Source organism: Dasypus novemcinctus, chromosome 3 (assembly GCF_030445035.2).
Source record: "Dasypus novemcinctus isolate mDasNov1 chromosome 3, mDasNov1.1.hap2, whole genome shotgun sequence".
Taxonomy (NCBI): domain Eukaryota; kingdom Metazoa; phylum Chordata; class Mammalia; order Cingulata; family Dasypodidae; genus Dasypus; species Dasypus novemcinctus.
Window position 1 is genome coordinate 184,586,454 of NC_080675.1, and position 25,332 is coordinate 184,611,785.

Sequence of the window (25,332 nt, forward strand, 5' to 3'; positions counted from 1 at the left end):
GCTCCTGCTGTGCCGTCGGGAAGTAGGACACCCTTCGGGGTTCCTCCCGGCACCGGCTGTGGCCGCGTGTGGCCTCGAGGAGGCAGTGGGCAGCCGGAGCCCCTGAGGACGCTGGTGCTGGGAGAGGCCGGACCCCGAGTGGGCGGGGGGTCCCCGCATGGCGCCGGGCTCTGGATGCGAAAGCGATGGCTGTGGGGTTAATGCTGGTTCCAGAGCCTTCCTGGCTCTTCGTACCACTCGTAAAGTAAGTAAAGAAAAGCGCGGCTGCCGCCTGTGCTCACCGCGCAGCGCCCGTTTATGCGGCTGAGTAAAAGGCGGCGGCCCCGGAAGCCGCTGCCCGAGGCTTCGCGCAAGCACGAAGACGCCAGCCGGGGCAAAGCTGTCTTCCCGAGAGGAAAGCTGCAGAAGTGTAACGTCGACTGCCCCTTCAGCTGAAACACTCAGCATCGCCCGGGCCGTTGAGGTCTGTCCTGTTGGTTTTGGAGACGTAGGACGTAGCCGATTGAGTTAAACCTAATTTTGCTAGGTTTTGGTTGTGTAAGACCTGACAGTGGACTGGCCTCAACTCGTGTATAGAATTGAGGATTTTGTTTCCTCTTTAAATCTCGTTGAACACAGCCCAGCATTTTGGCAGGAGGCGCGACTGAATGCAGCATAGCTGGGGTTTAATCCTGTGCTCTTTGGGCTGGCATTCATGTTTGCTCCCTGACCCTCAGTTTCTTCATCTTTTAAGACACGTGAAGTAAGCAGAAAGTCCACCGCACGGTGGCGTAGAACCCTTCTCTCGTTCCAGCAGTTGTTGACCTTGTCATCTTGGCTCCACTTTCTTCCTGCCTGCTTTGTCCTGAGGCTGGTTCAGTGAAAATCCTCTCCTCCGGTTGTGTGTTTCTCTGCTTTAGCAATGGATGATTTATGTTCATGTCTTATGTAAAACGTACTCATTGGAAAATAATTTGCCAAGGATGGACCCAAACAGAGCAGCAAATTATCATGAAAATGCAAGAACAGAAAAAGTCATTCGACAACTGTGACCCACTCAAGGGCACGCTGGGGCTGTGTCGAGAGCAAGTGCCCTTCGCCAGGGGAGCCTCGCTGGGGGCCGGGGGCTGGGACCTCGCAGGGGGCTCGCCGGGGGCTGGAGCCTCGCCGGGGGCCGGGGGCTGGGGGCTGGGGGCCGGGGCCTTGCTGGGGGCTGGAGCCTCGCCGGGGGCCGGGGGCTGGGGCTTTGCTGGGGTCTGGGGCCTTGCCGGGGGCTGGGGGCTGGGGGCTGGGGCCTTGCCGGGGACCAGGGGCTGGGGGCCGGGGGCTGGGGGCCAGGGGCTGGAGCCTCACCGGGGGCTGGGGCCTTGCTGGGGGCCAGGGGCCGGGGCCCGGGGGCTGGGACCTAGCAGGGGGCTTGCCGGGGGCTGGAGCCTCACGGGGGGGGGGGGGGCTGGAGGCTGGAGCCTCGCCGGGGGCCAGGGGCCGGGGTCCGGGGGCTGGGACCTAGCGGGGGGCTTGCCGGGTGCTGGAGCCTCGCCGGGGGCCGGGGCCCGGGGCCCGGGGCCTTGCTGGGGGCTGGAGCCTCGCCAGGGGCCAGGGGCCAGGGGCCAGGGGCTGGGGGCCGGGGCCTTCCCGGGGGCTGGAGCCTTGCCGGGGACCGGGGGCTGGGGGCCGGGGGCCGGGGGCCGGGGGCCGGGGCCTTGCCGGGGGCTGGAGCCTCGCCGGGGGCCGGGGGCCAGGGGCCGGGGCCTTGCTGGGGGCTGGAGCCTCGCCGGGGGCCGGGGGCCAGGGGCTGGGGGCCGGGGGCCGGGGCCTTGCTGGGAGCTGGAGCCTCGCCGGGGGCCGGCTCCGTGGAGGTGGGAGGGCGCCTCAGCGATGGTCGGCTCAGCCAGGGCTCCAGGGAGCAGGGATTTCTGCGTATGCAGGACAGCCCGGCACCATCGTGGGGCGGGGGACCGCAGTGTGTCGGGGCGGGGCCACTCCAGAAGCAGGAAGCCGCTGCGCACTGCTGCTGCGCCCCGGGGCTGGCCGTGGGAGCCACCGGCTTGGACCTACAGTGACGGCCGCCCTTGTCCCGGGCGCTGGGTTTCCTGCGTGAATTCTGAAACCTGTAAGTTGGTGGCGTCTGTGGAAAGTTCAGGACCCGCTCCTGCCTCCCTGTTCAGTTTATGCGGGTCCCTGCGTGGGAGCTCGGGTCAAGCCTCGTTTGGAAAATGAAATCCATTCGTCTTCCTGTCTTCTCTAGACGAGAGCATGTGTGTGAGGTGTGTGGGGTGTGAGGAGTTGGTTTTGTTTCTTTTTAAGGTTTATTTATTCCTCTCCCCACCGTCCCCCTTTCTCCGTTGTCTGCTCTCTGTGTCCATTCGCTGTGTGCGCTTCTATGTCCGCTTGCGTTATCCTGCGGCACTGGGAAACTGTGTCTCTTTTTGTTGCGCCATCTTGCTGCGTCACCTCTCCTTGTGAGTGGCACCGTTCCTGGGCCGGCTGTGCTTTTTTCATGCTGGGCGGCTCTCTTTGCAGGGCGCACTCCTTGCCCATGGGGCTCCCCTATGCAGGGGACACGCTTGCACGGCACAGCATTCTTGGCGCATGGCAGCAGCACTGCACGTGGGCCAGCTCACCTCATGGGCCAGGAGGCCCTGGGTTTGAACCCTGGACCCTTCGTATGGTAGACGGACACTCTGTCGGTTGAGCCATGTCCGCTTCCCTGAGGAGTTGGTTTTGTTGTTGACAGAGACAACTGCAGGGCTCACGCTAAAGTACTCAGTTTTTGACTGTGCATGGCATTTTGTTTCTTTTCAATAGTATGTCATTTTCTAGAGCAGGGGCTCTTAACAAGGGGTCTGTGAGCTTGAAGTGAAATTCAAATGTACATTATTCTGGCAGCAGACTTGGCCCAGTGGTTAGGGCGTCCGTCTACCACATGGGAGGTCCGCGGTTCAATCCCCGGGCCTCCTTGACCCGTGTGGAGCTGGCCCATGCACAGTGCTGATGTGCACAAGGGGTGCTGTGCCACACAGGGGTGTCCCCCGCCTAGGGGAGCCCCACGCGCAAGGAGTGCGCACTGCAAGGAGAGCCGCCCAGCACAAAGGAAAGTGCAGCCTGCCCAGGAATGGCGCCGCCCACACAGAGAGCTGACACAGCAAGATGACGCAACAAAAAGAAACACAGATTCCCGTGCTGCTGACAACAACAGAAGCGGACAAAGAAGATGACACAGCAAATAGACACAGAGAACAGACAACCGGGGAGGGGGGAGGGAAGAGAAATAAAATAAATAAATCTTTTAAAAAAATACATCATTCTTGTGGGGCCATGTTGTTATAGGTGTGATATATTTATTAAATAATACATGGTATAGTGTGGACTGAGAAAGGGGTCTGTGGTTTTCACTTGACTGGCAAGGGGGTCTGTGGAACAAAAAAGGTTAAGAACCCATGCTCTAGAGTCTCTTCTGGCTTGTGTGAAACAAACAAACAAACTCAAATTTGGCTTCTTCTCTTTGAGGCTGTCTGGGCTACCGGGGCACCCAGGCAGCGTGATGTGTCTTCCCACTCTGGGGCGTTCCCGCCTCGTCTCCTCGCTCCTTTGTCCACGAAGGCCAGGTGGGCTGAGCAGCAGGAAGCAGCTCCAGTGGAGCCCCCTCCCCAGCGGCTGTTTTCCCAGCAAGTCGAGGTCGAAAGGAGGACACTACTGGGCGCTTACACTCTGCTGTCCCCCTACGGGCTGCTTTTGAAAGGGGAAAGCCGCTCAGGACAGACTGGGCCTTGTTAATGCCTCGGCTGCCACGGGTGGAGAGCAAGGGCTCTTCCGTGAAAGCGGGCCTCGGCTGGACCTCCTGAGCGAGCGCATCGGGGAGCGCAGCACACGGCGAGGTCCAGCACGCGCTCTTGAAAGGAGCTGGAAGTACATGCTCTTGAGTAGCTCTGCGGGGGGGTTCTGGGGTGATTCGGGTGGGTCTGCCGCAGCCGCCGGGTTCTGGCTGCTTCCGCAGCGTCGGCTGACAGACCAGCTCCTGCGGGTTCTGAGGAATGGAAAGTACTTCTGCTTTCTGGATCCTGAAGAGAGGAAGGACAGGGACAGGCCTGCTGAGTTGCCCCCAGCTCTGGTGGCGTCCTGGCGTGACGGTCTGCCAGGGCTGCTGCGGCACATGCTGCACGCCGGGTCAACGGCAGGGGTGGCCGGCTCCCTGCGCCGGAGCCCAGGCAGCCAAGGCGACGGGCCCGCAGGGCCGCGCTGTCCCCCGCCGCGTCCTGGCGCCGGCCCGTCGCAGCCCGGGGGCCCCGTGGCTCGCCCCTCGGCCTCCGTGCTGGCGCGCTGGCTCCTGTGCCTGCTCTCCTGGGGTCCACTTACTGCCGGCTTCTGAATCTCCTCTCTACAGAGCCTCCCGTCGCGTGGGCTGAGACCCCGTGGCTGCATTTAACTCATCCTAACAGCGGGTTCAATTAAGGCTTGAGCCTGCTTTTTGTGGGGGACCCGAGGCGGTGGGCACCCTGGGTGCTGCCGACCCAGCCCCAGCCCGCCCCAAGGCCCACCAGGAGAGCGTGCTCTCTGTCCCCAGCCCAAGCACGCTGCCCTCTTACCCCGAGAACCTCCTAGGTTAGTTCAGGAAACCTTGCTCTCCCTCCTCTGCCTCCCGCCACAGCTCCCCAGGCTCCCTGGCCTGTGTCTACTGGACTTTTCTAGGCTCCTCTCCCCTGGCCACCCCAAACCATCAAAGCCCCCTCTTGCCGCGGGCCCTTTTTCCACGCTTGGCTCTTGTTAGCTGGAGGGTCAACCTGGCTCCAGCGCAGGACGCACTGCATAGCCACAGGCCTGGAATTGTGCGCCCCAAAAGCACGTTCTCCGCTTAAGGCACCTGTGGGTGTGAGCCCGTTGCAAGAAGGACATTTCGATGAGGTGACTTCAGTTAGTGGGTGGCCCACCTCGGTCATCATGGGTTTTGATCCTGTTACTGGAGTCCTTTAAAAGAAGGATGAAATTCAGACTGAGAGAACCACAGAAGCAAGAGCTGAGGTCAAAAGAACCAGGAGAGAAGGGCGAGGCGCATGGATGCCACGCGTGCGTCGCCACGTATGGCGGCACTGGGACTGGGGCTCAGCACGGCCCGCCCCAGAGCGCCAGCCCTCAGGAGGGAAGCGTCGCTCGATGACTCCTGCATCTGGACTCTTGGCCTCAAAGCCGCGAGCCTTAAATTCCCACCGTTGACGCAACCCATTGCGTGGTATTTGCTTGAGCAGCCGAGGAAACGACAATGGCGAGTGATCGACAGGCGGGCTTTCCTAGCGTGTGGTCCCCCGCTCGTCCGTTACAGCTTCTTTTGGCACGCGGTGCTGTCTACTCTGCTCCAGCGTCACAGGGGACGCGTGGCTCTTTACCCCAGCTTGGCTCGTCCCACGGGGAGTGCCACTGGCTCAGCCCGTCCTCACGAGGTGACTATTGGCTACTCTTGTTCCTTTGTGTGTGTGTGTGTGTGTGAGAGAAGTTGCAGGTTTACAGAAAGCCATGCACAAAATACACAAAATACAGAGTTTTGCTATACAACCATATTCTTTGCACTAATGAGCTATAGCTGTTGCAGTGCATGAAGGATGTTTTTATAATTGTGCTGTTAACTGTAGTCCCTCATTTACAGTAAAGTTACTGTTGGTTTGTGCAGTCCTATTTTTTTTTTAATCTTTATTCTAGTAACCTACATACAACCTAAAACTTCCCTTTTAATCACATTCACGTATCAAATTCAGTGCTGTTAATTACCCTCACCATGTTGTGCTACCAACACCACCATCCGTTACCAAAACTTTACAGTCAACCCAGATAGAAACTGTGCAGCTCACCTTTTCAGTTTTTATTAGTCTTCTTTTAAAATCTTGGCTATTAAGTATTTGACATACAAAGAGGTAAACAGAATAACGTGGTGCACGCTTCAGTTCTCATACCCTGCACTGATGATCCGTTTCTTTTTAATGCATTACGCCAGGACTTACTGGTATAAAATAATAAACGCCTGTTTTTCCATGCGAGTCCGGCATCTGAGCGTGGCTTAGCCGGGTGGTCAAGACGTGGGCTAGGCTGCAGTGGAAGGACCCACGTCCAGCGTCCACGTCACGTGGCTGCTGGCTGGCGGCCTCAGGGCCTCTGCACACGGCAGCTCCCACACGACGTGGCACCGGCTTCCCCAGTTTGAGTGACCCCAGAGAGAGTAAAGAGGAAGCCTCCACTTCCAAATGGTTCCTTGTCTGTTACGTCAGTTTCTGCTCAGTTAAAAAAATACACGCATGACAATCGAGAAGTTGCTGTGCCTTTCAGGGCCGGGCTGCGGTCACACACTGCCGCGTCTGCCTCGTTTTCCTCACTGGAAACAAGTCACTGAAGCCAGCTCAGACTTGAGAGGGGAATCAGGCCCCGTTTTTGAAGGGGGCGTCAAAAGAACTTGCGGACACGCCTCACGCATCTCAGCTGGGGTGGAGTCGATGCTCCTTCCACGGCGCATCTCCCCGTTCCCACACGGGGTGACCCTGCCCAGGGATTGTGTGTGCCTCGCCACGTCTGTAAATAGACGTGCATGTATTGCTTCACGTGTTCACGCCTTACGTGAATGATTTCTGCTGTGTGCCTTGTTTTGCTCAGCATTGCCTCTGAGATTCATCCGTGTTGAAATGTGTAGCTATGGTTCGCTGCCACGTGATGTTTCATCGCTCGAACACGACACTGTCTCTTCTCCGGTGATGGATGTCTTTGGCCGTTGCAAACACGCTGTCTGACACCCCGCGCATACCTCTGTGAAGCGCAGCCAGGCTTGTCCGGAACGTTTCGTGAGGGGTGGAATTCCGTGGGAGAAGGCAAGCGCCTTCAGTTTTCTAGACGCAGGCAGCGTTTTCCAGGGTGCTGGCCCAACGAGCCATCCCCGCAGCAGCGGGAGCGGCCCCCGCCCCTTTTCCTTGGCAGCGCTTGGCGCCGCAGACGACCCACGCTTTTAGCAGCCCGGGGGTGCAGGTGTGTGCTGGGTCTCCATGGCCACGTCCTGCCTCCCGGTGCCCGGGGGGGGGGGTCTTCTCCCGTGTTCGCTGGCCGTGCCTGCTTCCCGTTCTGGGGCTGCTCTCCTGGTGCTCGTTCTGTGCCTTTCCCTTTGTGGTGTGCGCCTTTCTCTTCGCGCGTAGCCTGGTCCTTTGTTCCGCGTGTATGTGCTAAAGATCGGTTCCCGGGTCCAGATGACGCCCAGGAGTTAAACCCCTGCTCCGGCACTTCCCATGCAGCTTTTCTGGGCCTCGGTTTCCTCATCTGTAGAACGGGGGTGACGACTCTGCGGAGGTCGCAGTGCTCGGAGGCTTGGAGGTGCTCGTGCGTGAATCGGTGCCTGCCGGGCTAGGGCAGCGCCGGCCTCACACGTGGCAGACGTGGGCACCACGGTCTCGGCCGAGCTTCGGTGAGCGGGTCCTCGCTGGACCGCGCTGGCGAGCTTTCCTTCCTTCAGCTTCCAGCTTGTGTCCACATTTACGGAGCCGCCCGAAGGAGAATGAGAGCCCAGCCCGGAAGCAAGAGCAGAAGGCACACTGCTCGGAGGGGACGCTGGGGACGGGGAGCGCAGGCTCCGCCACCCCGCGGGCTCCCTCTCGCTCCTCCTCTTGGGGCCAACCCAGGGCCTTCCCTGCCTTTCATCGGCACCGAGTCCAGTTTTCAGTTCCTCCGTGCTGTTCGGGCCCGATTCCCCAACGCCAGGCAAGAACTTCCAGAAACAAAATTGGTGTGCACGGCAAGCCAAGGATTATTGGAGAAATAGGTCTGATATTTCGGTGTGAAAAACTCCTCCCGGGAAGAAGGCAGAGAACAGTGTCTCCGTCCCTGTGATTCCACGGACTCTTCAAGGACAGATTCACAGAGGCTTAGCGCACAGCTGGCCGCCGCATGTCGCGTTTCCATCCCAGCAGGACTAAGTCAGCTCAGCACCCCTGTGAGGAGCCCCTGGGTTTGTCTGGGAGAGTCTCACAGGGTGATTTATGCAAAAGCAAACACAGAAATGCCGCCCCAGTAAAAACACCCCTTAGGGCTGGGCAGCGCAAGAGTGAGCCCCGGCGAGACCGGGCTTTCCTGAGTGGTGCAGCTCCAGTAGCGCTGGTTCATCGGCGGCGACACGGGCCCCAGCTAATGCGAGCGTTGGCACGAGGGAAAACTGCGCAGGGGTGCTGTGGGGCTCTGTACTTTCTGCACAGTATTTCTGTAAAACGACACCTGCTCTAAACAGAAAAGATGGCTGAGGTTAGAGGTACGGAACGTCGTAACTGCTTTGGCTCCAGAGACTTCTGAGTTCGAGCTGGACTGAAGCAGCACGCCCGCAGGTCTCCCCAGGGCCACGTCCTGGGCTGACGCTGCTGCCATGGCGACGGGCACTGGAACCAGTCCCTGAGAAGAGTCCCGCAGCCGAGCCCATAGCAAGTGGGAGGCTCTCCCCTAAGCGCGGGGTCCCCACCCGGCGGCTCGCCCGGCCTGAGCCGGACCTCAGCACGCTGCGAGGCCTGGGACCGCTCCGCTCTGAAAGGGAAGTTTCTGCGAGCGGAGGTTCTCAATGTTTGTGCTGTTCTGATGAATCCCCTCTCACGGTGGGCTTAGCCCACCTGCCCAAGCGCACGACTGCTTTTGAAATGTGGAGGTCTTTGGAGACTGGTTCTCAATCCCGTTTCCCCCCAACGTTTGCAGGATGTAGGGGCGGGAGGCCAGAGCTTTCTCTTCGGTTGATGCAGCTTTGCCTGGGAGGAGAGAAGTCACACCTGCCTCCGCCTGTGGAGTTACTGGCCTTGACTTCGTACCCAGCTCTGGTCCTCGGTTCAGAACGGATATGCTTTGTTTGTAGACAGCTGCTCTGGCATCCACTGAAGTGGGAGCTTCCCCTCAATGGACGATCACGATCCCCCCAGAAACCCGAGGCCGCTGTCCGGTCAGGCTGGCTCTGCTGCGGCCCTGGTGCCCCATGCCCGAGCCTGGCGCCGGCTGCCCCGGACCCGGCCGCGGTTGGCTCCTGCGCCTCCCCGGTTCTCTCTCTGCTGGGGCGCTCTTGTCTGAGCGCTGTCCCTGGGGGTCCCCTCGGGGGCTCCGTGGTTTCAGCCACACCTGGGGCTCCATGGCATCTGGCCGCTCCCCCTCGGGCAGCTTGACTGAGCTGTCGTCCAGGGCCCACGAGCCTCCTGTGCTTACCTGGGGCAGCTGACGGCTCCTGGGTGCCGGCCCAGGGGGGGAGCCCCTCGGCCCCCCAGGCTGGCCCCAGGAGCGGAACCCCCATTCTGAGCACCCCCCACAGGGTGCCGACAGCCTGGGGACCCTGGCTTTTCAGAGCTGGTGCAGCTGCGCCCGCGCCACGAGGGTCCCCAGGCACCGGGGGAAGCCGCCCGCCTCCCCCGCCTCCCACCCTCCCGTCGCTCCGGCCCCCTGCCCTGCGCCCCTCCACACCCAGCCCGGGCCCGGTGTCCAGGCCAGAGGCTCCTGCCGGCAAGGGTTTCCTGGCATCTGGCTGCTTGTGCGCCAGATTTACCAACTCCCACTGGTTTTCAGTTCAAGTACAACATGCCAGCCGACCCCAGACCTGGCAGGCCAGGGCCCGGCCGCGCTGCCCGTTAACGTGAGGACACGTGCCCACCGCTGGAAAAGGCCCAGGACAAGGCAGCCGCGATGGGCTCTGCGCTCCAGCCCCCCGAGGGCGCGTGCCCCTTCCAGGTGGAGAGCCACCTTCCCTGTGGGGAGGCGTGGGGCTGCTGCCCGGCCTGGGGCCATGGGTCGTCTGGACGAAGCGGCTGCTCCTTTCTGCCCTGGCTGGAGTGTGGGGGGGCCCCCCGAGGCCGTGCCCCGGAGGTGGGTCGGCTTCTCGGAGGGGTTATTAGCTCACCAGCTTACGGTGCCGAGGCTGAGGAAAGCGGCCAAATCCGGGCTGCCCGGGCGATGCTCTCCTGCTCGAGGACGGGCCGTGGGTGGTCCTGGGAACCTCTGCCCTCTCTGGGGCTGCTCCAGCTCCACCTGCCCCTCAGCTCCTGCCTGTTCCTGACCCTCTGGATCTTCATCCATTTACAAAGGGCTCCAGAGGGAGATCAAGGCCGGCCCTGGGCCACAGCTCACCAGCGTGACCTGGTCAGATGGCCCTCAGCGAGCTGACCCAGTGCGGGGTCCACCTTGACCCAGTCAGATGTCCACCTTAGTCCAGTCAGATGGCCCTCAGCGAGCTGATCTAGTCAGTGACTCACCTTAAACCAAGTAGCCCTCAGTGAGCTGATCAAATCAGCAGCTCACCTTAGCCCAGTCAGACGGCCCACAGTGACCTAATCAACAGCTCACTTTCAACCAGTCAGATGGCCCTCAGCGAGCTAATCTAGTGAGCAGTCCACCTTAACCCAGTCAGACGGCCCTCAGCGAGCTGCTCTCACCAGCAGTGCATGTAGGTCACGTGCGCAGGATGGACCAACTCAAGAATAGTTTCTGGGGCCCTCGGATGACCACGGCCTCTGCCTCGGCCTCCACCGTGTCCGGGCTCGCGGGCTGGAGGACCGTTCCAGGACTGGGGCTCCCTGCGCCGCAGCCCTTGAAGGCGTCGGTGCTCCCGTGGGCCGTGCAGTGACCTTCGGGAGCCCCGACCACCGCGTGAGTCCTCAGAGGCATCTCAGAGGCTCCTCCCGGGGCGGCGTCACTGCCGGAAACCTGCGCGGGGCGATACGGTGCGCACGGTGGCCGCAGCAGCAGCCCACGGCTGAGGTCGGCTTGCCCTGCAGCCAAGCCGGCTGCCTGCCCGGCGTCTTTGCTGGAGAACCGCGTGCCAGGCTACGGTCAGTGCTGGCGCCGACCGCTGACGGACCGGTGCTCCGGCGCCCGCTGCGTCTGGTTCTGTGGGCAGGTCGGCGCTGCAGGCGAGGAGAGGCCTCGCTTCCTCCGTCTGGTCTCCGAGAGCCCCTGCTCCTGAGAAGCTGGCCGTCTCCGTGCGTCAGGGGCTCTGGACACCTCTGTGCTGTGGGTTGGTGTCTGTGTCCTGGGGCGCTGGGCTGCAGGAAGGCCAGGGTCCCCCCATCTCCTCTTCCCCCTAAAAGACCATGGGGCTGGGCAAGCCACGTGGGGAGCTGAGACTCTTAATCTCGGGGGGGGCCGACGGGCTAGGAGAGCCCCCAAATGGCAGGGAATTGCCAGGGAGAAGAGGAGGCTCCTGTGCTGCTCAGTCCCGATGTCTGGACCGTGCATGGGCCGAGCAGGTGCACAGTGGGGCCGCAGGCCACAATGGGCCAGGGCAGGAGAACGGCCCCCAGCACATGGGTGGGAGGAGGACTGGGCCGTTCTGGGGAGGGGGGTGTTCGGGAACGGCCAGGCCATCGTGGCTGCAGAGGAAACCAGGGCTTCCGCGCCTTTGATTCTCAGCGTCCCTGCTCGCGGGCTGGTCGGAGCTGGCCTGGCCACCGGGCACAGCCGGCCAGAGATAGGACGCCCCTGCGTGCGCATCCAGGGCCTGTGCTGGCGGCTTTGTTGGACACGTCTGCCAGGTGAACTTACGTCCGTCGACACAGGTCATCAGAATGCACATTCCAGGAGTGGATGTGCTCGGGCAGTTGGGTGTCCGCCTCCCACAGGGAGGTCATGGGTTTGGTCCCTGGGGCCTCCTGAAAAAACAAAGACAAGCAACAAGCAAAGAAACGAAGAAACCAACTCAGGGAAGCTGATGTGGCTCGGTGGTTGAGCACCGGCTTCCCACACATGAGGTCCCGGGTTCAATCCCCATCCCGATACCACAGAGAAAACAAAAACAAACCAAAAAAAAACCCCACATTCCCTCTGCTTTAGCTCCTGGGAGCGCAGGGCTGGGAAAATAGGGGAGAATTTTGAGAGAATGAGAACTGGTCCTGGGTTCAAGTGCAGGTGACCCGGCCATGGAGTTAAAATGCTGCTGGGAGTTGGGAGAAGGTAGACGTGGAAGAACACTGATGACCAGCTGCTGGCAAGCAGGCACTGGGGGCGGCACGGGGCACTGCCGGGCCCTGCGAGGGACTCTTGGGAGTGGATTCTGGTGGCGCTGGGAGGGGTCTGCTCTGGGTTACAGAAGGGCCGCCTGCTGCTCTGTGGCAGCGGGGGGAGCCGTGCCACCGGTGGTCTCTGCGTGTAGCCCGGACGAGGCCCCGAGAGGGTAGGGGGGCCCACAGTCCAGGGGTCAGCTGGACGCCAGGCGCAGTGGACGTGTGGGTGGAAGCTTCTGGGGCTTTCTCGCTGCCCTTTGCAGTCACCCCTGCTCAGGGCTGGGGAGGCGTGGCTGGCTGAGGCCGGAGAACCCTTCCTGGCTGTGTGAGGTCGCGGGCTGGCGTGACCAGCGAGGAGTTAAAGCAGCACCCAGGCCGCGTCCTCGCTGGGTGCAGCCCCTGCCCGGCGCCAGCTCGGACACGCTCCTCTGGGGCCTGGCTGCAGAGGGTGCAGGGCCAGGGAGCGCGGGGCCATCCTCCAGCACTGGGAGCCCACGACGGCAAGGACAGGAGGCCGAGACGCTGCCCAGGCATGCCCGCTTACGGCCCCGCGTCCACAGCGGCAGGCCCCCTGCGGCGTCGCCCCCCCCCCCCCGCCTTCCCGGCCCCGAGCGCTGCAGCCAAAGGGGACTGGGCCGCGCCGAGGGTCCGCAGCCCGAGGGCTGAATGTGGGCGGTGGGGGGCCCCGGAGCCTGGAGGGAACCACGGCCCCCGCTGCCCACGCCGCTGCCCCTGTCCCTGTTAGGAGGTGACCAGGCCGGGCGTGCGGCAGGCGCGGCTGTAGGCCATGGCCTGGGGTCACTGCCACTCGGCTGCCCTCTCCCCAGGGGTCCCTGAGGCGGAGACCGGCCTGAGGGGGTGGGCCGTCGACCGGCTCTCAGTCGGTGCCCAGCCTTCCGCCCCCGACAACGAGGCCCCGACGGGGCTCCGGCCGCTCTTGTTTAGAAAGGGAAGCAGAAAACCCGGTCTGAGTGTGTTCTGTCTTGAGCCACCCGGGAGAGAGGAGTGTGACGCTTACGATTAGTGAAACCCTCTTGCCTCCACTGCAGGCTCCCCGCCACCGCCACCTGCTGCCCCAGGCCCCTGCTGCCCCGGGCCCCTGCCCCTGCCACCTGCTGCCCCAGGACCCTGCTCCTTGCCCCTGCCGCCCCAGGCCCCCTGCCCCTGCCCCAGGCCCCTGCCCCTGCCACCTGCTGCCCCAGGACCCTGCTCCTTGCCCCTGCCGCCCCAGGCCCCCCGCCCCTGCCACCTGCCGCCCCAGGACCCCCGCCCCTGCTGCCCCAGGCCCCCCGCCCCTGCCACCTGCCACCCCAGGACCCCCGCCCCTGCTGCCCCAGGACCCCCGCCCCCGCCCCTGCTGCCCCGGGCCCCCCGCCCCTGCCCCTGCTGCCCCAGGACCCCCGCCCCTGCTGCCCCGGGCCCCCCGCCCCTGCCCCTGCTGCCCCGGGTCCCCCACCCCCGCCCCTGCTGCCCCAAGACCCCCGCCCCCGGGCCTGCTGCCCCGGGCCCCCTGCCATCTGCTGCCCAGGCCTCCCGCCCCTGCCCTCACTGGCTCCTGATCCCACCCTGGCCTGGCCTGGCCTGGCCTGGAAGCAGTGGGGTCTATGCCCTGCTCTGGACTGTCTCTGCTAACAGGAGCGTGAGCCCCGGGGGTCTCTTCCCAGCACTCTCTGGAGGACCCAGGTGGGCCTAGCACCAGCCCAGGAGCATGGCTGTCGTCCCCCCGCCCCCAAGTGCAGGCTCGCCTCAGGCCGAGCGTGTCCCCAGATCCTGCCTCTGCACACTGGCAGGGTCAGGCTTTGTTGTGGGAAAATCCATATTCATGAGAGCTCTGAGGAGCCTCATTAAAATGCAGATAGCCTCTCATTCCAGAGTGAGCCACAGCCACAGCTTTCTTTCCCAACATGAGGTTCTTAAGGTAATATTACGTGATAAATGACTAAAGAAACATTTTAATTATTTGTTTAGGGTGATTTCTGATCATCTCATTAGAATTATAATTCATTTTTACAGGTATTCAGTCTCGTTTAAATTTCTGTACTTGAAGGGGCTCAGAATAAATACCATCCTCATTTCTGAAACCAAAGTAATTTCCTCTGCTTCGTTACAGAAAGCTTTCATCACCAGGAGGTTTCCTGCGATATTACCAAGCCACTTGCTCTAGGTAAGAAATATGAGGTCACCTTGCTTGGTTTTGCCTCTGACGCTCGTGAAACGGGGTCATTTCAGGAAGGAGTGCCTCCCTTCCGTGGAGCCGGGCGCGGCTGCGTGCCTCTGTTTTCTGGGAACCTGTGTGTTCTAGTTTGGGTCTAGTCTGGGTACCCAGGGTTGAAGCTGGACTTGACCTGTAGCCATGCAGGGGACAAAGGGCCCGGCACGTGCCAGGACCGATGGCCCTCCCTGCCCCCAGCCCTTGCTGGTTGTACAGCAGCTGTGTCAGCCCGGTCCTCACACGGTTCACCGGCTATTTGTCCAGCCCCCGTCTGGTCTCCTAATTACACCGAGAGCAAAAAATGCCTCTGCCTTGGTGTGCCGCTTCCTTGGTATGCCCCCCGCCTCGGTGTGCGCCCATCTCGGTGTGCCGCTTCCTTGGTGTGCCCCCGCCTTGGTGTGCCGCTTCCTTGGTGTGCCCCCCGCCTTGCTGTGCCCCCCGCGTTGGTGTGCCCCCCGCCTTGCTGTGCCCCCGTCTTGGTGTGCCCCCATCTTGGTGTGCCCCCCGCCTTGCTGTGCCCCCGCCTTGCTGTGCCCCCGCCTTGCTGTGCCCCCGCCTTGCTGTGCCCCCCGCCTTGCTGTGCCCCCGCCTTGCTGTGCCCCCGCCTTGCTGTGCCCCCGCCTTGCTGTGCCCCCCACCTTGCTGTGCTGCTGCCGTGACAGGCACCGCCTGGTGGGTTGGGTCCTACACGAGCCTGTGGGGCCACAGGTCCAGGTCTGGGTGGGCCAGGCCAGGTTCTCCGCGGGCACAGGTGCTCTGCTCTCGGCCGCCTCTGCCTCTTGTCCCTCGTGTCTGCTCTTCGGTTTTCGCTAACTCCGGCTGCCTCCCACGGCCTGCTCCCTCTTCGGCTTGCGGTTTCTCCCCTCTGAGGCCTCTGGTAACGAGGACCGCGGCCCACCTCGTCCACTGGGCCACACCTTAAGTACAGCAGCCTCGTCGAGAGGTGCTCTTCGCCCTGGGCTCACGCCCGCTGTACGTAAGTCCGTCTACCAGCCACTGGCCCCGACGCCACCTGGCACGTTTCACGCTCAGATCCCAGCAGCGCTGCCAGTCTGGGAGTTGACCTCTGCGACGTACCAGAAAGCTGACCGCAAGGCGCCTAGCTGGTCAACCAGGCCTCCTGCGGTGGCCGGGTGGGCGGCCCCCGCGCCGTGACGCCTGGTGGCCGTGGCCCTGCACGGCTCCTTGCCCCTGGGTGAGACTCACGGGGGCGGCTTCTGGGTCCGAGACGGCTTGGGCTCCTCCCCGCCACGGCCCACCCGGCGGGCGGGGGGGGGCAGCTGGTGTGGTAGGGGTCTGCGAGGAGGGGGACGCACTGGGGGCGGGGCTTCCCTCTGCGTGGCCTCGCGTGCCCGTGCCAGCACAGCCCGGGCTTCTGGTGGGCTCTGTGCATTCTTTGTATCGGCGGGAAGGGGCGTCTGCCAGGCTGGGGCCTGCGCCCGCGTGCCATGAGGGGAGGGTGGGGCGGGACACGATCCGGGGTGGGTGTGCGCGTGGCCCCGACTCCCGCCCGCCGCGCGCGGCTCTGGGGGGCAGCGCCGGCCTCGCTCGTCGAGCTCCGCGAGGGGCTCCGAGCAGCAGGGCGGCTCGCTCTCCCGGCGTCTGCCCTGCTTAGCCTGTTCCCCCCGGCCGCTGGGCACACGGGCAGGTGTTCCCTCCCTCCAGCCTGAGGCTCGCTCTTGCCACGAATGTGCTGGGTGGGTGCTGGGGTGGTTTTTTTTGGTGGGGGGATTGTTATGCATATGCATAAGGCATTTAAAAGCTGTAGAACAATCGAGCCCCTTTCCAGAGAGAGCGCAAAGCTTCCGAGGCGTTGCCTGGTTTTTAATGGGTTTGGGCCTAAGAATAACCGAGTATTTTCTGAACTTTTCTTCGGTTTCAGCAGTTTGTGGATTTACTTTTGTGCTTTGGAGGAGGCCTTTCCTTTCTCTTTGGTTTTCTGTTTCAATTTCTAAACACATTCCGGCCTTAAATACATTAAATTCACCGACCAACCTCATCTCTGTAAACCCAAAAGAATTTTGAGGCAGTCTGGAGAAGGAGGGGGTCTTGTCTGTAGCTGGCAGGAAGGACGGTTTGCGGCGAGAGAGGGTGGTTATGGGGACGCGTCTCACAACCCGAGGTGGAATTCCCAGCTTCCGGGAGCCCGGACCCTCTAGGAACCGTCCGCTGGGAAACTGGCTTCTCAAACTTTTGCTTAAAGAAATCGCAGTCGCTGTTGCGTTCTGGTGGAGCCACGGGGCAGCTCTGCTTGTTCCTCTGATGCAGCGTCGGTCTTTTTCTTCTGAGTCTGAACAAAGACCGTATCTTAGCGTATCAGTCAGTTGTAGCAGATGCGCCGCTCTCTTCCGTTGCTTCCACCGCCGGCTGTGGAACAGGAGCTTGTTGCGTGAATATTCTCATTACTGGTCTCCACAGACGTGCTGCAGAAGGGCATATTTCTTCTCTGAGAGAAAAGTGGAAATGAGATGGGTTTTTAAATGTCAGTTGTGTCGGAGTGAATTTCTGTGAGGAGAGAGAAGTGGTGGCCTGCGTTTGTTTTTTTCCACTGACAGAATCATTCCCTACCTTGAGAAGGCCCACACCGTAAGGCGTTGGTGCCTTTCTGTAGAACTCGGTGAACAGACTCCCGCTTACAGCAGAAGTCTGGGGCTAAGTGTTTTTGGTTTGTTTTTTTGGGGGAGGAGCGGGATAGAATCAGATTGTAGGCCTCACTCTCCTGTGATATCTGTCCTACAGGCCCTAAAATATGTGAATAGGAAATACATCAGTTCAGGGTTTATCCTGAAGGAATGTTGGAAAGGTGGATAAGCTGTGTGTAAATCGTTCGCAAGTCTCAGAAAGCACAGTTAGGGGATGTCACGTTTGCAAAAAAGGCTGCAGTTGTCTCCATACAAACGCGTACAAACACGGTGTAAAACTTGGCCTAAGGTGTTTTTAAAATAATATATAAGATTCAAAGAAAGAGACATTGGCAGCTATTACTGAGAAATTAAGAGCTATAATGATTACGGCTGTGTGACAGTCGTGTAGGGGCAGGCAGGGCGGGTGGGGCAGTCGTCTCTCGCGGACGTCCTCGTGTGAGCGGAGCTCAGGAGTCGGCACGGCACGTTGCCGACCTGGTGGGAATGATGCCGGGCAATTTGTTGCTCACATTGGGAAAGAAGAAGTGAGATCTCTACCTCACAGCCTCCACACAGGTAATTTCCCCTAGCACTGAAGACCTAAATGTGAAGGACAAAAGATGGAAACTTACAGAAGAAAAGAACTACATAAAGAGGTTTCCTATATGCCCCCAGGTAGGGAAAGGTAAGGTACATCCTTCTCCAAAATAGGTAAATCATGAAGGAAGAAATGATTAATTGAATGCCAGTAATAACAACTTCTTTAAGAGAAGGGCCACCGTAAATAACATTTAAAGCAAACTACATAGTGGAAGAAGTTACCAGTGGTGTGCTTAAGGTAAGGGGTTAGTATTCTGTCTACATAAACTGTGCTTCCAAATCAGCAAGCAAAAGAGACTGAACGGAATAGGAAAGTGGGCAAATAACACCAAGAGGAAACCAAAATGCTAACGTGCACGTGAACTCTGCCTCGCTCCTAATCAAGAGACTGCCAAGTAAACAATCCGTTTGGCAAATCGGAAAGTCCATTGACCAGGAACTGAGGTGGCACAGCTGACAGGGAACCTCTTTCCACATCAGAGGTCCCCAGGATCGAATCCCTCTGAATCCTAGAGGAGGAAGAGAAGAAAAGAAAAAGAGAGAGAGAAATAGATACAGAAGATCACACAGTGAACGGGCACAGCAAAAACAGCCGGGTGGGGGAGGGGAAATAAATCTTTAAAAAAATGTGGAGTGAGGAGAATTTTCATGCCCCTACTTATCAAGAGAAAATTGGTAAAACCTCTTTGTAGAGCAATTAGACAATTTCTAGTAGGGCCAAAATGTAGATTCCTCATGGCTCAGCAATTCCACTCCCAGATAGAAGCCTTAGTGTGAAGAAATGGATTCAGTGAGTGACAACCAGCAAAAAAAAAAAAGACAAAAAAGAAAATGAATTAGAGTAGAATCGAAAATACCAGGACACCTCCCAGCAGTGAGGACAAGTGCTGCTTTGTGAAGGGGCCCTCTATGTCTTGGGTGGGGTGGGGATGAGAACAGTTTAGTCTGAATGGTTTAGGAATCCTTATTTGTGTTCCCTATACTTTTTTCTGTGTATTTAAAAAAGTTCATAAAAGCAGATATTCTGTTAAAACCTCAGTGTGCACAACACTTACCTCACTGTTGTTGTGTCATCCCTGCCCGGGCTGTTTTACTAGTTAACCCTCTAACTTGGCTGTAATGCTGACATTTTAAAAAGAAATTTTTTTTTGTCATTAAAAAAAAAATTAGTACTGACTTTGAAGATGATTCTTTTCTTGTCCTTGCCTTGGTTAGGATTTCTGGGTCCCTGTTCCTTCAAACGCACTCGCCGGGGCTCTTGGTGGCTCTGAGGGAAGGGCTCCGTCACCACCGTCCCCTCACGTCTTGCTCAGCGGCCTCCTCCTTTGGGGGGCTCCTTGGACGGTGAGGCCCGCGTCCTCCCGCCAGTTCCACCTCCTCCTGCCTTGTCTCTGTGGCCTTGTCTGCTTGCTTGTTCTGCGTCCTTCTCCACGCCAGGTTCAGAGCCTCGAGGCCTGCAGAGGCTCAGGAAGCACCCGGTCATTTTTCTAGCTCTAATTACTTAAACGTTCAGAAGTGCCTTTTCCTCTTCTGCAAAGTGGGGCTCACGTGCTGTAGGAGTCATGAGAACGGGCCCACATAACGGGAGTTCTTTGCACATAGTAATTGCTCTGTATTGTTGCTTCCTTCGTGAGAGAGGAGGAAAAGAAAGAAAGCTGAGGTGGGTGTTTGGTGTGTGCTTTCAAAGACACCCAACTTCGTTATTTTTTTAAAAAGATGTATTATTTGTTTGTTTATCACCCCCCCCCACACCCGTTGTTTGTGGTCCTTGTCTGCTCTCTGTGTCGGTTTGCTGTGTGCTCGTCTTCTCTCCAGGGGGCACTGGGAAGTGAACCCGGGACCTCCCATGTGGAAGAGCGGCACTAGATCCCCTGAGCCACCTCAGCTCCCTGGTTTGTTGTGTCTCTCCTGGTCTTTCCTCCTTGTGTGTCTTTTGTTGCATCATCTCGTTGCATCAGCTTCCTGTGCCTGCCTGCCGTGCTTGCTTGCCTTCTCCAGGAGGCACTGGAAACTGAGCCCGGGACCTCCCGTGTGGTAGGTGGGAGCCCAATCCCTGAGCCACACCCGCTTCCCCCACCTTCTTTTTAAACTTTAAGTTGCACATTAGGAGAGAAAAATTCATCAGCACTCTTTTTAAAAGATGGAAAATGTCTTAAAGTAGCAGTATGAGCTGCTACTCGGTTGCCCCAGCACAATTAGTGTGATTAAATTAAAGGAAGTTAGGTGTTTCTGTATGTGATTTTTATTAATGATGTTCAGGCCTAATTAGTTATATCTACTTCTAATTAATTGCATTAATGTCTGAGCTGGTATCCCCAAACTGTGTTCCGGGGAGTCCCATGAGCTGCTCCTGAAAATAGTAATCCATGTTCAAATGAGGCTGGGAAGCACCGGTCTGGGGGCTCCCTCTTATAATGGCCTCCTACCCTGGTAAAGGCCCTGAGGGGTCCTGGAGTAAGGAAACGTCTCTAATCCTGTCTAACCTAGCACTCTCCAAGTTTAATTTTATGTGCATTGCAGGGCGCAATGGCAATGCTCATTTAAGTCAGAACAAATTCTTAGACCACAGCTTGTGCTTAGATTGGTTGCTAAACAGCCTGTATCTAAGTCTTGCCAGGCAGCACTGGTGGGGGGCTTGAAATCATTTATGACAGAGTGTACTGCAAAGAATTTTATTTTCCTCCTGTCCAGGGCTGCTGTGAATTAATCTCTCTTGGGCACATTTCTTAATCTCCTTCTGTCACATTCCACATCTGCAGTGGAAATGGTGAAGGCCTGGGGCAGTCAGGTTGGAAATTTGCACTTGGAAGTACCCCCTCCCCAAAGTTCCTGGCCTGAGGGAGGGCTCAGAGAAGTTGGCTTGTTACCAGCTGTGGCAGAGGGACCTTTGTTGACCAGGAAGGCTGGCCCCCAGGTCCTGGACTCAGAGAGCCGGGACTGCACGTGGCGGTTCTGTGAGCATGGAAGGGTGTGCTCTGGGCTACCCCTTAGCTGACTTCTATTCTCTGTCCGTTTTAATGTGATTGTATCAAAAAGTAAAATGGTGGCCTGGGGTCATTTCCGGCATGGGGTAGTGGAGGTGTTTAGAGGAGGTTGGAAGTGAAACACCAGGGAAGCAGAGTGTTGTGGTGGCCACACACCCTGGTGTTATCCCGGAGGAAGCGGTGGCTGACCTTTTGTCTCAACGGATGAGTAGGAATTTCTGGCGGAAAGAGGAAGTGGGGTGTTCCAGGCAAACAGAGGTGTGTACTGACTAAGCATGGAGCTGCTAACGGTGTAGCAGGCCCTGGCAGTGTGTTTGGTTTGATCTGACTTGAAGGCGTAACCTGGGCATCAGGTCCAGGAGGTCGCAGGCTGGAAGGTTCTCCTTTGAAGGCTGTGGAGAGCCGCTGAAATGTCTTCCTCAGGAGGCTGGCATGACGGGGCGTGTTTCAGCTCAGCATGGTGTGGGGCCCAGGCCGCTACCCTGGGAGGATCCTCACATGGCCCCTGAGAGAGGTGAAGGGCTGAGCAGAGGCTGAGGGAGCGGGCTGAAGGGGAGATCCTGAGGAGCGTCGGGCAGTTAGCGTGGAGGGTCCTGAGAGGAAGTGGCCATGCACAGCCTGCTGGAAAATTCATATGTATGTGGAAATTAAACAACACACTCTAAACTAATCTCCTCCCCTTCTCCTCCAGGCCTGGCAGCTCCAGCTCTGGGCTGCTGTGCTGACCCTAGCCTCCAGCCTCTCTCTCAGCCTCTCGGGGCTTCTCTGTCTTTCTGTGGCTTCAGGCGACCCTGGAGTCCTTTCTTACATGGCAGAGTAAAAGCAGCTCCTTTCTCTGTCTGCTCTCAGTCCTCAGACTGAAAACCTGACTGATTATTTTAGAGTATGTCATTTAATTTCCACATACATGTGAATTTTCCATTTCTCTCTCTGCTACTGATTTCTAGCTTCATTCTATTATGATTGGAGAATATACATCATATGATTTCAATATTTTAAAATTTATTGAGACTGGTTTTGCGACCCAACATATGGTCTATCCTGGAGAATGATCCATGTGCACTTGAGAAGAATGTGTATTCTGTTTTGTAGGGTGCAGCATTCCATCTAGGGTCTAGTTGGTTTGGTGCATCATTGGAGCCCTGGACTTCCTAACTGGTCTTCTGACCAGATGCTCCACCCGTTACTGAGAGTGGTGTGTGAAAGTCTCCTATCGTTAATGTAGAACCATCGGTTTCTCCCCTCAAATCTGTCAGTATTTGCTTCATATATTTTGCGGCTTTGCTGATAGGGGTATATATATTTATAATTTTACATCTTCCTGTTGAATTGTCTGCTTTAACGGTTTGTAGTGACAGTTTTGGCCCTCGTAAATGTTTTTGACTTAAAGTCTGTTATTCGATACCATAGCCACCCCATCTCTCTTTTGCTTGCTACTTGCATGGTGTCTTTTTTCCATCCTTTCACCCTCAACCTACTTGTATCTTTGAATTTAATGTGAGTCTCTTGCAGTCAGCATATAGGTGGGCCATGCTTTTTAAAATCCATTCTGCCAGTCTCTGCCCTATGAGTGGAGAGTTTATTCCATTTATGTTCATACAGGACTTTTTTCTCCCATTTTGATACTTAGCCTTTGTAAGTCTTATGCCTTTTTTGTCCCTTGATTCCGTTAATGCCTACTTTTATATTTATGTTTTGTTTTGTTTTGTTTTGTTTTGAACAGTATTGAATGCCTTCTCATTTCTATCTGGATATAATTTTCATCTCTTTTCCCTATGGTTACCATGGGGTTAAAATTTAATGTCCTCAATATATAACAGTCATATTTGGTTTGATTCTGTGGCAGTTTGAGATTATTTATGAATTCCAGAGAGAGATTATGTTTGTAAACTGGTCTGTTCCTCTGGGTGGGGTCCCCTTGTGTTGTATTAGATTCAGCTGAGCTGTCTTTGATTGAATTATGTTTAGATCAGGGCTTTGATTCGACCACCTCCGTGGGGTGTAACTCAGGCTGCGTCCCCACCCCCTTGGTGGCCTATAAATGGACACTTGCTCAAGAAGACGCACAGAAGAAGGCACAGGAAGAAAGAGAGCTCCATAGACACGGCAAAGGAGAGAACTTTGATCCCGCGGCCTCGGGAAGAGAGATGAGCCATTTGCCTGGTAGTTTGCAGCTGAAGAGAAAAGAGCCGCTGAACAAAGGAAGCCAGAAAGAAACAAACCCTCTGCCAGCCTGCAGCTGAGCTCAGAAGGAGCTGGGCCTGCCGAGCCTTAAGAGGAAGAAGGGGGGAGAGACCAGGCCGCCATCTTACTTGAACACGTGGCACCTGACTTGGGTGAGGAAATGTCTCTTATGGTACCTTGAGTTGGATTCTTTAGGGCCTTGTAACTGTATGCTTTTACCCCATATTTTATCCCTTTATAAAAACCAACAGATTTCTGGTACTTTGCATCAGTACCTCTTTGTCTGACTAATACAGATACCAACTTACCCTTCAATAGCATGCGCAAATACTTTTCCTATACACTTCTGTCTGCCCAACTTTTTTTGTACTTGTTACCATTTATATCTTTGTACATTGTATGCCCATAAATGAGGATTTATAATGACATTTTATGCATTTGCATTTTAGCACCTGTTGGGAGGAATTATATGCCAAACAATACAATATAATAATACTGGTATTTTTAATTACCCAAATGGGTACCTTTATTGTGGATATTTATTTCTTTATCTTGCTGTGAACCACTGTTTTAGTGGCAGCAGGGGGAAAGTTAATTATAGCTGTTATGGTTTACAGAAAAATCATACAGACAGAACAGAATTCCTATATAACCCCCCATACACATACAATTCCTTATCATTAATATTTTACATTAGTGTGGTACCTTTGTTACAATCAATAAACCCAATATTATTATAGTTACAGGGTTAGTTATAGTCCATATACACATATACTGTTCCTGTTCCTATTCCCTTCTTTTCTTTTATTGTTTTTTTTTTTGAAGATACATAGATCACAAAAAATGTAACATTAAAAAATATGAGGTTCCCATATACCCTCTCCCCCATTCCTCCCACATCAACAGCTGCTTTCGTCATTGTGGCACATTCGTTGCATTTGATGAATACATTTTGGAGCACTGCTGCACCACATGGATTATAGTTTACTGTGTAGTTCACTCTCCCCCAGTCCATTCAGTGGGTTATGGAAGGATATATAATGTCCAGCATCTGTCCCTGCACTATCATTTAGGACAACTCCAAGTGCCCAGGAAATGCCCCCACATCTCATCTCTTCTTCCCTCTCCCTGCCCTCAGCAACTATCATGGCCACTTTCTCCACATCAATGTACAGTTTCTTCCATTACTAGTCATAATAGTTCTATAGTAGAATACCAGTAAGTCCACTCTAATCCATAATTTATTCCTCCATCCTGTGGACCCTGGGATGGTGATGTCCACTCCACCTCTATATTGAGAGGGGGCTTAGCTCCCACATTGTTGATGGATGCGATTCTCCTACTTGGAATTGTAGGCACTCTGGGTTCCCTTGTGTGGTGGTTGACCATCCTCACCTCCCTGTTAGCTGACCTGGGTAAGTCCAACGAACTGGAGAGCAGGAGCTGCAACTCTTCTGAGGCTCAGGACCCAGCTGGCCATGGCTAGTCCAGAGATTGAAGTCTCCTGAGTACACACCAACCCCAGCACCAACCCCAGGTTCAGCAAAAGTGACAAAAGAGGCATGTGTAGAAAGGTCACATCTGAGTCCAACTCCATCACACTCAGGAACACAAATTCCAAAGTAGGGCCCACTGACAGGGAACTCCAGAGCCATCGGCCATGACTGTAGAACCTGTGTGTCTCCGTAGCCCTCAGGAGCACGAGTACTTGGGGTTGTATCTACTTTGGCTGTCTCTGGGGTCTTTCAGTCTGAAGAACTCCCTTTAGCATTTCTTGTAGAGCAGATCTAGTGGTGATGAACTCCCTCAATTTTATCTGAGAATGTCTTAATCTCCCTCTCATTTTTGAAAAAGAGTCTCACCAGATATAAAAATTTTTGTCTGACCATTGTTTTCTTTCTACACTTTAACTATTTCAACCCATTGCCTTCTTGCTGCTATGGCTTTTGATGAGAAATTGCCTCTCAATATAGTTGGGACTCCTTTGTATGTAACATGTTGCTTTTCTCTTGTATCTTTCAGAGTGTTCACCTTGTCCTTTGCATTCAGTAGTGTAATAAGTATATGATGGGGTATTGTTTTCTTCATTTTTACCTTGTTTGGTGTTCTCTGAAATTCTTGGATGTGCATATTCACATCTTTTGCTAAGTTTGAGACGTTCTCTGCCATTATTTCTTTGACTATTCCATTTGCCCCTTTCTCTCTTTATTCGCCTTCTGGGACTCCTGTATTGTGAATATTGATATGCTTGATGGTATCCCATAGCTGTCTTAAACTATTTTTCACTTTCATTGTTTCTTTTTTCTTTCTCCTCCACAGCCTGTCTCATTTCAAGTGTCTTGTCTTCAAGTTCACTAATTCCTTCTTTGCCAGCTCCAATCTGCTCCTGATACTCTCCTTAGCATTTTTCATTTCATTTATTGTGGACTTCAACTTCAGTAGTTCTGTATTCTTCCTTTTTAAAACTTCTCTCTCTTTACTTAGATTCTCATGTTGCTCATTCATTGTTTTCCTGATATCCTTTTTCTGTGCTTTCGTTCAAGTCCTTGGGCATTTTTAAGATCATTTTTTAAAAAGTCTCTGTTCACTATGTCCACAATCTCAACTTCTTCGGTGCATTTTCTGTATTTTGTACCCCCTTCCTTTGGATGGGCCATTGTTTCCTGTTTCTTTGTTCATCTTGTACTCTTGCACATGGTACATTTTAATATTTTAAAACGCTTCTCTGGGGTTTAGTCCCTGGGATGCCCGTTTCTTGGCTTTGTAACCAGCTG

At 56.2% G+C, this 25,332-nt stretch overlaps 1 protein-coding gene across 6 annotated transcripts in view; it reads left to right on the forward strand.

Annotated features, from left to right (window-relative positions):
• APBA2 (amyloid beta precursor protein binding family A member 2) overlaps positions 1-25,332 on the forward strand; it is a 211,756-nt gene that overhangs the window by 81,864 nt on the left and 104,560 nt on the right. For 4 of the 6 annotated variants that reach the window (XM_023585805.3, XM_023585807.3, XM_058294837.2 and 1 more), the window contains exons 1-2: positions 13,797-13,872; positions 14,065-14,118. In XM_023585805.3, coding sequence (XP_023441573.1) covers positions 13,859-13,872; positions 14,065-14,118 — 68 coding nt within the window. In that variant the 5' untranslated portion in view covers positions 13,797-13,858. Of the gene's footprint in view, positions 1-13,796; positions 13,873-14,064; positions 14,119-25,332 lie in introns of those variants that run through there. The other 2 variants (XM_058294834.2, XM_058294832.2) reach the window with 1 other exon arrangement.